At 39.7% G+C, this 13,298-nt stretch overlaps 1 protein-coding gene across 9 annotated transcripts in view; it reads left to right on the top strand.

Moving 5' to 3' along the window:
• The window catches only part of NFIB (nuclear factor I/B), a 276,171-nt gene extending 263,978 nt beyond the window's left edge, over positions 1-12,193 (top strand). For 7 of the 9 annotated variants that reach the window (XM_015425417.1, XM_015425423.1, XM_015425421.1 and 4 more), the window contains one exon: positions 11,614-12,193. In XM_015425417.1, the coding sequence (XP_015280903.1) occupies positions 11,614-11,743 (130 nt within the window). In that variant the 3' untranslated portion in view covers positions 11,744-12,193. The remainder of the gene's footprint in view (positions 1-11,613) is intronic. The other 2 variants (XM_015425424.1, XM_015425420.1) reach the window with 1 other exon arrangement.
• Positions 12,194-13,298: the final 1,105 nt, after the last annotated feature.

The following is a 13,298-nucleotide window of genomic DNA, read 5'->3' as shown; positions in this document are numbered from 1 at the left end:
TATCATGTCACCCAGAGGGTGCTGCCTAGGGATGCCAGCCTCCAGGTGGGACCTGGGGATGCCTGGAATTACTGCTCGTCTCCAGACTACAGAGATAACTTCCCATGGAGAAAATGGATGCTTTGGAGGGTGGACTCTGTGACATTGTACCCCATTGAGGTCCCTGTCCTCCCCAGGCTCCACCCGCAAATCTCCAGGAGTTTCCCAGCCTGGATCTGGCAACCTTATCCACAATCCCCTGCCGGTGGCTAGGAGGAGACCTGGCAACCCTAAACTGCTGCCAGGCCTGGGGTTACCAACCTCTAACTGGGACCTGGAGGACCACCCCCCAGAATTACAACTGAACTCAAGACAGCAGAGATCTGTCTCCCTGGAGAAAATGGCTGCTTTGGAGGGTGGACTCTATGGCATTATACCCAGCTGAGGCCTCTCCCTTCCTTACAGTCCACCTCAAAACCTCTAGGGATTCCCCAGGCTGGCACTGGCAGCCCTTGTCAGGCCAGGCCCCAATGCTCCCTCCCTCCCTCAGAGGCCAAAAGAGGCCAGGAAAGGTCCCTTTCCCCCACCCTTTTACTGACAGAGCCAGTTAGAAGCCTCCCCCCTGCCCTGAACATTCTAATCTCTCTCACACTGTTGATGCCTGGAGTTAGATCCCCGCAGAGGCCATTTCAAAAGGTATTGGGGGGAATTCAACCCTCCCTGAAGGGATTTTTTTACTTCTTGGATTTTTCTGCAGACACAGGAAGTCTACTGCCTATGTAGGAAAAACTGTGGGGGAAGAGTGAGCCCTCTGTTGGCAGAAATAAGTATCCGCACAACCTGCCCATTGTTGGAATTCGATATATAGATAATTCTGTTTAGGATTGCACTATGTCTCACCCTCTTGCTCTTTTCTAATTTGCTGTTATCCTAATTGCATGGTGGTCAACATAACTGGACATAAACACTAATATATCAAAAGTAGATCAAGATCAAGTAGATCAAATCTGAAGAAGTGAGCAGTGGCTCACAAAAGCTCTGCCATATATTTTGTTAGTCTTTAGGGTTCTACTAGACTCTTGCTGTTTTCTACTTATCAAAAGTACTCTTGCTAGTTCCCAAATTTTAATTATCATTCTGTTCATTGTAAATATGATCATTTTTGATGCCATGACTCCATAATGATGAGTTGTTTTGTAATTTATTTATAATTTGTTTTCCAGTTCTTAAAATTAATTTTGTTTTATCCTATCTTAAAAAGAGTTTTAATGCCTTCAGTTTTGTATATTGAAGAACATCAGATTTAGGGCTTCCCTTTTCAGTACCTCACTTTGAATATTTTTTGTTCTGTTTTATTGTTTTTATTGTCCTGGGTAGTTAACCATCCTGGACAAAATTCTCAAAATTGGTTGAATCTGCCATGTAAATAAACAAACAAATTCTTATAACAAACTATACCAAGGCAGGAACTTTGGTAGGGTTAAACTCAAGGTGGGATACAACTCCTGACAAGATTATGACTCTGAAGGAAGGGAACACTTCCATCGAAGTCTGGAGGGCTTAGACCTGCTTGTTTGCTTGAGAGAGAAGGAGAGAGACCTTTTTATTTAAAACCCACTACATTCAAACCCTGATAATGACCTTCTGTGAGTGATAATTTGCTGCTATATATTAAACTATGCTAATTTTCTAAGCAGATTATGTGGCATATCAAGAAAGGTAACAGGATTTATTTTTGGAGCAGTTCTTATTATTCCTTATCCCTGGAATGTTCCCTTTTATGCTACTTGCACTGTTTGCAAACTGCCACTAAATATTATAAAATGTTTATATAACTTTATTAGGAAAAAGGCCCATTTTGGAAATAAATACAACGGCCTCTAGAAAGAGGCTCTGGGCAGGTGCCCCGGCCTTGGACACTCAGTGTCAACAGGGTATGATGACACTGAGTCCACCATTTTCTCCAGAGGAACTGATCTCTGCTACCTAAAGAACAGTTGTAATTTTGAGTGATCTCCAGCCCTCACCTGGAGATTGGCAACGATGGTTCCCCAGAAGGGAATAGTTGGTTTGGAGGGTGGAGTCTATGGCTTTGTACCTGTTCGAGGTCCCACGCCTCCTGAAACCTCACCCTTTCCAGGCTCCATCCCTCACATCTCCAGGAATTTCCCACCTGGAGTTGGCAACCCTATCTCCTTCCCACCCAATCATCAACCTACCTTTATTTCCCCCTCACTCTTCAGCTTTTCACCCCCCCCACACACCTGCAGCCTCTCCCGTGCTCTGAAGCCCTGACTGCTACGTCACATTGGCTGTCATAGGGGGGCCACCTCAGCAGCATATAAGGATACAGAGCCCACCATTTTCTCCAGGGGAACTGATCTCTGCCGTCTGGAAAGCAGTTGTAATTCTGAGTGATCTCCAGCCCTCACCTGGAGTTTGAACACATTTTACCTCAGAAGAGCAAAACTGGTTAGAATGTTAGAGGCAAAAGCCAATCAAGTCGCATATGCAAACGACCTCTGTGTTCCGAGGCAGAGGCCAATGAGGCTGCATATGCAAATAACCTCTGTGTTCTGACTGGCTATGGGGGGGAGAGGAACTGCAAAATGTTTAGAATGTTGGAGGCAGGACTCAGGCAAAGCAGCCAGTGGATAGGGAGACCCTCTGATAGACAGATCAGAGAGCGAACTGATTTTGGAGCATGTGGAATGTTCTAGAGAAGTGCCACTACCATTCGGCTTTTATTTATAAGGGAGATGGTATGTTCAAATGCACCCCGAACATGGGCATTGATTACTTCTCTACACTTCTTTCTTTAATGTAAGAACATCAAATAATGTCTGTGTACATTTGGAGGGGTATTTTGTTTTAGTTGTATGTACTTTCCTACCTGAACTGTGAAGAACCAGTAAATTCCAGACACCAAGGATAAGCTCTTATGTGAATGTGATCCACCCAACATATAACCATGTCCAGTTTTAAGAATGCTTGCAATCTACATGTCTCTGTGTATAAAGCAAAAACAAACTTTATCAGAGCTATTCTGCAAAGGGGGTTTCACACACTGGATATGCATGTCTGTTCCCCACATAATCTATCAAATTGTCAGTTCACCTGCTGTATAATATTCACTCTCACTTGAGGTGATGAATGCAATGGCTACCTCTGACAGGGCTTCTGCTTTTGGGGCTCCTATTTTCAGACCAGCATGGTTCCCATCTACACCTGGCTGCTTTATTGAAAATATGTGCTATTTTCTGTTTCTTGTCTCGATAGCTTATTTATTTAATTTCTTTCGTTGTTTTTCTGTCTTAAGATGTTAAAATCAGCATCCAAAAATAATAAGGATCATAAAAAATATTTTGGGTTATCATAGGATGGGATCCAGTGGGATTTTCCCACTTTCCCCAGCAACCATTTCCTACTCGCAGGGAATTTGATTCCTAGGGTTACAAGGCTGCATAGAGTAGTAGCACTGAGGTTGGTGGGCTGCAGTTAGGAGGGGAAAGAGGGCAAATCTGTTCCCACTGATTGTCTGAAGGGGCAGGAAAGGCAATTTCACCACCTTCCCCATCCTCACTGGGGCCTACCAAATCACATGGGTCCAGGGACCCCAAGAATCAACTTTCCCAGGGTTGGAAATGACTGCCGGGGGGGGGGGGGGGGGGGGGGAGTGGGGAAGATTCTCACCCTTCAGGATCTTCTGCTAATGAACCCGTAATGTACAGAAAAGAAATAAGTTATTATTTTGAGGGGGGGGGAACCCTTCAGGAATTCCTACATTACTAAATTCAGTTATCATTTATTTATACTGACAAGCCAAATTTCTGGTGGAACAAAATTAAAACCAAACTGAAGTTAAAGATCCAATAGTGTATCCAAAAGAGTGCCTGGTTCAAATAATCTGAACATAATGAGAAAGAAACAACTTTACACGAGACGTTTGTGAGGTAGAAGTCAGTTCCATTTTTACCTCCAGGAGAGGGGCTTTTTATCCATTAGGAGCTGTTTCCGTTAGGAGCTGCTTAAGCAGTCACTATGCTGCTTTTGTAATATTGGAGGCTGGCCTAAGTGTTAAAAAGAATTTTTTTAGTCATTATTAAGCTTCTAGTGATTTTGGTCTTCCAAAAACTAAGGGTGTTCAGACATTCATTGACAGGTATTGTAATTTATATTTTAAAAAACAAACCCTTTCAATGCTGTTTTAAAGGATTAACTGCTAATTTAACATTACTTTTGCTGTGCTCAGTCACTAGACTAGCATTTCCTGCTTTCACTTTGTTATCTTGACACAGGAGTACAGTACAACAGCTGGTTTGTTCTTAGAGCTCCTGAGGAGAGCCTTATTCTCAGAGTGTTGAATATCCTTTTCAGCTTTAGCCGTAGGGGTGTTCAAAATGTTCAACTTTTTAAAGCAGCATTCTTTGCCCCCAGTCCCTCCAAAGGGCTGTGATGATAATGCTGATAAGGCAGTGAAATGGAATAAGCTTTGGTTTGTGGGGGAGGGTGAGCTAGGAATTGATTTTTTTTTTTTGCCAAACACACTTTGTACATTACAGCTTTCAACAAACATGCAAACGTTTGAAGAACCAAATCAATATCCAGTAATTCAACAGCTGGATTTTTTGAAAGTTTTGAACTTCAAATAGTAAATACGGCAGTTAGCCAAAGGGTTGTTTTCTGCATTATATATTTTCTTGGAATCATAAAAGCACAAACTCAACTTTTCCAGGGAGAATAATTAAACAAAAACATTGCTGATAAAATCATCTACAGTGAGAAAAACTGAAGGATTTCTGGCTTTTATCAATTTGTCACTATCTCTGTTACAGTTTCACCCACCTCTGTAATAAAGAAAGATGTGTGGAGCATTATGTTTCCTTTCCATCTAAGCAAACATCTTCTGAACACTTCCTAAGAAATTAATTGTATTCCAGCCAGACTTGCATGCTGCCATCCCACAGGAAATGGGTCAGCAATCCATTAAGATGCCATTAGATAATCTAATTTGGAACTTAATCTCTAAATTAACCATGCTCCATACTTGAAGCATACTTGGGGGGGGGGGAGTTTGTTTGAATCGATAGGGGAGCCGAAGCGTGAAGAAGGCTGTTTGTTTTTTCTGTAGCTGTGGTCACGTCTCAAGCCGTCTGGTAACCAGGAGAAACCAGACATGATGTAATTCCAGATTGAACTTGAACTTCAGGGACTTAGAATGGGGGAACAATGGACCATAGGAATCAATAATGTCCATTTTCCACATGATTATGTTTGGAGCTTTAAGTTAACCTTTATGGAAGAAGCAAAAACTGCAATGTGACCAAAATGAGGAGATCCACATAGAGAGTGTTACATGAAAAACAAGTTTGCCGCTGTATTTCCAGCATTGCACTGCAGATTCCAGCAGGATTAGAAAAGTTCCCGCTCTGCAGTAAACCAGTTGCCTGTTCTGAGCACTCTTTGTTCACTTAGGTAGGATAGACTTAATCTTATGTTTCCTGTCAGATGATTTTGGCAGTGCTCTTAGAGAAGGAGGAGCTTGTTTTTTTAAAAAAAGCCCCTCAAAAGTGCAGTTAACCCTTTTGTATTTCTAGTGTATCATGTCATTGTATCTTTTGCCAACCATAACTATTTTTATTATCCTGAAACAGGATGTTCAGTGGATGCTGACGGTAATATTGATTGAGTGAACAAAATGCATAGGTGCCTGTAAAGGCACTTTAAAATCAACTCTGTGCAAAACAGAGAAAATAAAAGAAATAGATAAGATTACTAGCATCAAAATAGAAAAGTCCATATATTCCTCTGTTGTCGGAATGGAGAGAGAAATTATGGGAATATTTCATTCTAAGTAAGATTTCAATGTACTCTAACGCCTACACAAAAATAGTGGAGATTTGCTACCCCATAGGTCAGTATTCAATGGACAATAACACCTTGCTAAAAAAAATCCACACTATCATGATTTCATCTATTTTTAATATAACTTGAGGATACTATAAATAATAGCTAAAGCCCTTACTATTCTGAGTCATAGACTGTGATTTTATTTGGTATTGAACTGTAGTACATCGAGTGGAGTTTGATTTGTGGGTGATTAATTTTATATATTTATGTATTCGATGCTGTGTTGTGTGGTTGTGTTATGTAGTTTGACTGGATTTGTGTTTGTGATATCCATATGTTGTATTTCTGCAAACTAAATATGTTTTTTTAAAACTTGGGGGGGGGGAATAAATAAATAATGACACTGATTTACCAGCTTTAAAAGGGTTAGCTTTGAGAAAGAGTAAGGGGGAGATCTTAGAGAAGTGGAAAGATGGAATCTAGGTGCTGAGAGGCCTTTCATTAATCTCTTATGTGCTGGATTTCAGAACTATATGTGTATGTATGGTTTTTCATGTTGGCTCAAATGAACCATGTAAATCATGCATTATTTTTACCTCACCTCTGAAACCACAGAGTAACATTTTTCTGTGTGTTTTGGTGTTTTAATCAGACATACTTCAAATACATTTGTGCAGAGCCCAAATCAGCATAAATAATGCAAATAAAGGCTCTAGAAACACCAGTTATGCTAACTTGTAAAATGTAAAAAATGTGGTATTCTCCACAAAAGGAAAGTGCTTGGGAAGGGATATTGGAGGAGTCTTGATAGTCCAGAGAGATGCAATGTCTGACGCGCCCCATACAATTCAGATTGTGGGGTATGGTATTTGAGGATTTCATGTTCGTTCTTTGCTTATTATCAGAAATTTATATATTCAGCAATATCTCCGATGTCAGATAAGCATGATTCTGGCCATAGTCTGAAAGCTGAATTCTACATGTGTTATGCTACATCTTCGCAGCCAGGTAATGCAAACAAAAATAAATTGGCTTTCAGTTTGTAAGCTTATAGAAATGGGCCAGCTTATTAGCTGCCACTAGGAAGGCAGTGTAGAAAGACCTGAGTGCAGAAGTGAATTTAGGATTCCAATCCATATTATTGTTTAAAAGATCCATGATCCAACGTCTTCTCATACTCACAAAGTTTTCTGAGAGCTGTGTACTGGGCTTTTTGCAGATACTGACTGCCAACATCCCCATGTCTCATTTGACCAACTCTTACTAAAATGTGTAAGTTTAAAGTTACTTCAAATCTTTCCCCTTCCCACTATCTGCAGCCTGACTGCTCAGACATGTGTGTGTGTACACGCGTGTGCGTGCGCGCCTGGTGTCTTGCATAGGAAGCCTGTCCTACGGGTAGCCACCAGAATGTATATTCTGCAGCAGCAGTGAGGATACCTGTCTACCTTTACATGATATTTCAAAATATCATTTGCTTACTCTTCACTGAGTGACCAGTTTTTGTTTTTCATCTGATTGGGTAAAATGCCCCCCCACCCCCCCGTCAAAGTAAGGACACAGGTGATCCACACACTGATTCATATAGGGAACATTCTGAGCTAAACATGGAATAAATTTTCTGGGTTGGATCTTACAATATATAAGAGAAACTGCTCTCAAAATAAGATATTTTCCTGCCCTGTGCTTCCCCCAGCAGTCCCCTGCACGTTCTGAAAATCTGCCGCTGAGGGTTGGGGACCTTCATGAATAAATTACATGACAGCGGGGGAAGGAGGGGGAATTGAGTAACATCGCCTCTCCTTCCTTGCCTTTTTCCACCAGCAGGAAAGGAAGAGGCAGTTTTGCCCAGTTTCCCAACTTCATCACAGACCTCTGTGGTAGTGCATTTGGTTCGCAAGGGCCATCAGGGAGAATTTTCATGGTACCATGTGGATGCGTGGGGAAGGAGAAGGTGGGCAAATTCCACCTCTATGATACCTTTCTGTTTGTGCTGCTGTAAGAATGCAGCCCACTGGGGCTTTTGGTATGGGGATAATAAGTGGTTGTCTCTATTAGAATTAGCTTGATTTTCTTGCAATACATAGTACATTTGCATCCGTAAAGATGTGGGACATATAGTACATGAAAAGTGTTCTGCAACCTTTGGAAATTCACATTTTGCTTGTTTTTATGCTATTTTATAAGTTTTTCTGCCTTTTACTTGCTATGCAAACTCCAATTTCAGTAATAAATTCAATTTTACTTTTCAGTTACAATTTTTGTGCCTTGGGTTTTTCGCTCTTTGCCTGCCCATGTCTTCTCTAGGTGGCAGGGAAACTCAGAGAAAGGTGGCATTACAAGGATTGCACAAAAAAAAATTGGGGTTCATTTTGTGTGAGAGGCCATTTTAGCTGCTTAGAAAAGCTAGTAGGGTCCACCTGCACAGGTTTTATAGGCTTTGACTGTCTGGGAGTCAGAGAGACAGGCAGGGTGCTGCAAAGCAACTTAGAAAAATAACTGTGTATGTAAGCCTATGTACCGCTTACCTTGTGGTATCATGTCATTGGTGGCAGCCAGTATGGCATTTTTATTTATTCAAACATTTGTATCCTGTGCTCTTACCTACATTAGCTCTGAAGGCTTCCAGTGGTCATAGGAAAACAGCAATAAACAATTAGAACAACTAAATAATAAATAATTAGAACAACCAACAAAATTTTAAAATTTTAGCAACATTCAGACAGTAGTTAAAATAATAAAATTATAATACTAAATACTAAAAACAGCATAGAGAAGCAAAGAAAGACAATAAAAGACAGAAAGTAGATTCACCAGTTAATGGGAGATAACCCACCCCACTAGTGGCCTGGTGAAAAAGGGAGCTTGATACCAGACTAAGAGCTGCAGGAATTTGCTCCACAATCAAGGGGCTCCAACAGAGAGAATTCTGTCTCTCCTGGCTACCCTTCCTACTTAGAAGGTCAGGGAAACTCAGAGAAAGGCTTCCAAAGATCATGGGAGGGTGAGTGAGCCATTAAATACTGTGGATCCAGGTCTTTAAAGGTAACAAATGTTTCTGGAGGCAAACTGACTGTCAGTGTAGTTCTTTTAATAGAGATGAGATCTGTTCCATATAGTTGTGTTAGTAAGCAGTCTCTGTGCTATACAGCTGAAACTTCCAAACCATCCTCAAAGGCAGCCTCATATAGACTCTGTGGATAACTTGGCAAAACATGCTTCCTGACAGCCAGAATTGGTAAAGCAGGTAAAGTTTGCCAGTGCCACAGAGGAGATATAAGCCTTTGTCTACAGGTGTCAATCAAACAGTATCCCTGATCTGTGAACCTGCTCTTATTTGGGGAGTACAACCCTATTCAAAATAGGTCTTCTGTATCTACATTTTATTGAGGGAGAGGAAAAATACGACATATTATTGTTTGGTGATGAGTATTTTTTGATCCATAGACAAAATCTTCCTCACATCTATCATCAGATTTTCTGGGGCTGCAGCTTCCGCACCCTTATAGTTCAGTTCTCTTTCACATAACAAAAAATTTACAGATGACTGTTGAAGTTGAAGTTCTCATCAGTCTGGGAATTGTAAATAGAAAAAAAGGATCACAAAGACACAGTTTTCTGGTTGGACATTGTGTGTAAAGATGTATTTATATTTCTTAATTAGAAACTTGTATGAAGCAGTATGCTTATCTTCTCTGTGTTTACTCCACTCTTCACACTGTGGTCAAAAGTGACTTTGAAAAACACAATTTCTTGTTTGTTGAAAAGGACTCCAGGCACTGTAACATTATGTTGACAATTTATATTCATTTCATTAGCGCTGTTCAATGCACAAAGTTCTTTACAGTTTACCTCATTTGTCATAAATTGAGTGTTGGAAACACTGCTAAAAAATATGTGGTTGAGTCTACAGTCACTGGGGAATACTTTTGATATTCTCTTTGGTTAGATTACACAGAATGTGCTTTTTGTCCCAAAATATTTTGGGGTTATTTCCCTCCAAAATATTTTTAGGTCTAAAAGCATCATAATTGTCGAAGGACAATTACCTGCACAAACAGCTTCCACAAGTGATACATATCCTACCTCAAATATTTTAGAATGGTTTACTGTCATTACAGTACAGTGATCAGTATCATATCAGTTGGATCATATGGATCTCTCCCACTAATGGCAGCACCTTCACCAGTCCAAGAGGCTTTTCCTTATAGTGGAGGAAAGCACCACTATTAGCAGAACAAGTGTGTAGGATCCCAACATCTCCACTAAATGTCTATCAGCATAATCCAGCAGGGGCATCGAGATTCACAATGCAATGGTGAAATTCTGCATTATGGTAAACCTTGACCGGATGGGCATTACTCACCATAGAGAAGCTGTTTTCAGTGGCATCTCCATGCTAAGTTTAATGTGCACCAGACTGTAGACTGCTGTAGCAAAAACTTTGGTCGGAAAAACTATTCATCAAATGCTTCTTTGTCACCACTTGATGAAGAGTTTTGTGCCTACTAAAGTCACATTGGTTTTTAAGATGTCATAGAACTGGTTTAACAAAGAACTATAATTTAATGAATAGTCAAAGCATTTACATAGCTACTAATTTTGACATATTTTGAAGGCCCTGTTTCTTTAAGAGCCCTCCTCCCCCTTGTAGCAAAGGTGCAAATCTGATATGACCCAAAAAGGGCTACTTGTGCAACTCTCACCTGAACCAGTATACTAGTAGACAGAAGCTTGCAAAGCTTGCAGAAGTCTTGTGGGATCTGCATAATATTTACTGTTCCCTGGGGATTCATAAACAATATTGACAAATATATTGTATGGTGTGTTTATAACATGGCCATCTCTTATGATGGGAGGTCAAGAGGCTCATGTAAACATTTAAATTGTTTTTGTTATGCTGCACTACAGCAACAGTCCTATTAGCCACTTGGTATAATTTATTTCCATTTAATATTTCTCACCTATTACTGATTCGTCAATATAAACCCTAGATACAAAATTCTTATAAACACATAATTCATTCTTTATCCACAACAGTTTATTTGTTTGTCTGATTAAGACAGTGGGAAGCTCTTGCCCTTTAGAAAGTAGAATCTCAGGTAGGTTTATCACCTGATATGACCAGTTTTCCTTTCACAGTTCTAGCTAGTCTTGGCCTTCCAGCAGACAGGCAAATCATTAATTGTCGACCCTGTTGTATCTGCCTGTTACGTTTATCTAGTATCCTATAGGCAGAAAACAAGTCAGTGGCCACACCGGCAGTAGCAGCAGAAAGAAAATCAAGGTGTAGAGAAAACTTGTTATTATTATTTCTTCTTGATCCCAACGTGTTTCGCCTGTGGCTTCATCAGGAGATCTCTTATAGCATAAGCTTCCAGTCATGAGTCCTTATGCTATAAGAGTTCCCCTGACGAAGCCATAGGCAAAACACATTGGGATCAAGAAGGAATAATAATAAGTTTTCTCTACACCTTGATTTTCCTTTCTGCTATCTAGTATCCTACCTTGTAAAATTTAACCATGTTATGAAACTGCACTGGTGGAGGTATACATATGCTTGATCCTGAAGAAAGACTCACAGCTTGTTTCAGGATTGGGCTGCTATGATTGCACCCCTTCCGATTGGTCTTATCATATCTTTGTTTATCTGTGACATGAGATGGTGTTGGAAAAATTATTGTTAAGGTGTGGGTTTGGATGGGTTTCAGATGTTTGTTCTTATGCAGGTTTTTGTTGTGGCTACATTTTTATTCTGTTCTTTCTTTTCTTTTCCCTCAACAGTCCTGGTACCTGGGCTAGCTTGGTCCCCTTTCAAGTATCAAACAGGACACCAATCCTGTCCACAAATGTCCAAAATTATGGTTTGAACCTAATTGGAGAGCCTTTCCTTCAAGCAGAAACAAGCAACTGAGGGAGATTGAAACTGAACAAAATACTATAAAAGAAAGGAAGATGGGACAAAACAATATATGAACCTGAAGAAAGAAGAAACATAGACCAGCAATTGCAGCACTTACAATCACTAATTCCCTTAAGATTGAAACTGTAATGGCATAAAAAAGGGTCGACGATATTTCACTGATGAGTAGAAAGATGCTCCTCCTGTGTAGCCTTTGTTCTATGAAGTCCACTGGGAAATAGATGTTCTGTCTCTGACAATATATTTTAACTGACTTTCTAGATGCCTTAATATTTGCATGATAAGCTAGTTTATTGGTTTAGTATTCTTGTTGTTTACGCATGGGATCACTATTCCTAGTTAGCTCTCAAAACAAAGGCTAGGAGGCAGCGGCAGAGCTGCAGGAGAATAAGGGCTGTGAGCCAACTTTTCTCAGCAGTCTGATTTCTGATTTTTTTTTTTCAAGGAAAAAAAGTAGTCTTTAGTTATCAATCAAAACTTATTTAACTTTGGCCCTTAACCCTGCCTTTCCCTAGTGTGTTACCCAGTTTGAAAAGTTCAGGATATCATTTAAATAAACAGTCATTTTATAGAATCAATACCTCCCTCGAGGTTTAAAAAAAAGTGTCATCTTCTCATATGACAGTAAAAACAAAAAGAGAAATACACTAAAAAAATTCCCCACTAAGGAAAACACTTAGAGGCAAGTGCAATTTAAAAATTATATCTAAGGGGATCATCGTTATAAGTCCTTCAGCCCTTGGACTCTAAATTGAGGGGATTAAAAAGAAGAAGAATTTCAAAAATATTTGGAGCAAATTTATTTCCCTCTCAGTTTTGAAGGGAGGGCATTAAAAGGCATTAATTAAATCAAGACAAATCATGTACTTGAGAAGAAGAAATGAATTGAAACAGAGCACTTATGTTGATTTAGCTTCTGACTCCTTTGAGGTATTTTATTTATTTAAAGTTACTGGTTGGATCAAGAACCCACAGAGAATATGAAAGGTTCTATAAAACCTGCATCACAGAGACAGAGAGAGGTAAATCCATGTTGCAAGGGCAAAGCTTATGGCTTTTGGGGGGAGGGGTAAAATATATTTTTTAAAAATGCACTCTTTCAATAAAGCCTAATGACAGGGTGCTGAAAACTTGCATGGTGCTCTCAGAAATTAGCCTTGTTTGACAGATTTCTCGTATCGACAGTAATGTGCATGGGCGGATACATTTTGCCTCTACGTCTCTATAAAAAAATTTAATTAAAACTACTCTATCCAGTAATCCTAATTTGCACGAAGTTATAATGTCCACATAACGTGCCTTGCCTTGAAATCTAAAAAGTGACATCACTACACTTGTTTTGCTGCATTTATTATCATTTTAAATCTTTACCATTTTTATGACAAAATATTTTGTACTCCAGATGGGAAAATGAAAAAAAAGTGACATCATGGATTTTTTAAGCAGTTATAACTTTATCTCACATTTATAAAGCATATCATGGCTGTGTATAGTTGCCGCTTAAAATTGTAATCGACCAGCAATATTTTCAGTATTTTGGTGTCTT

The sequence above is a fragment of the Gekko japonicus genome, unplaced genomic scaffold (assembly GCF_001447785.1).
Source record: "Gekko japonicus isolate JY-2015 unplaced genomic scaffold, Gekko_japonicus_V1.1 scaffold191, whole genome shotgun sequence".
Classification (NCBI taxonomy): Eukaryota; Metazoa; Chordata; class Lepidosauria; order Squamata; family Gekkonidae; genus Gekko; species Gekko japonicus.
The sequence above is the reverse complement of the archived record's forward strand: the minus strand, read 5'-3'. Positions and strand labels throughout refer to the sequence as shown.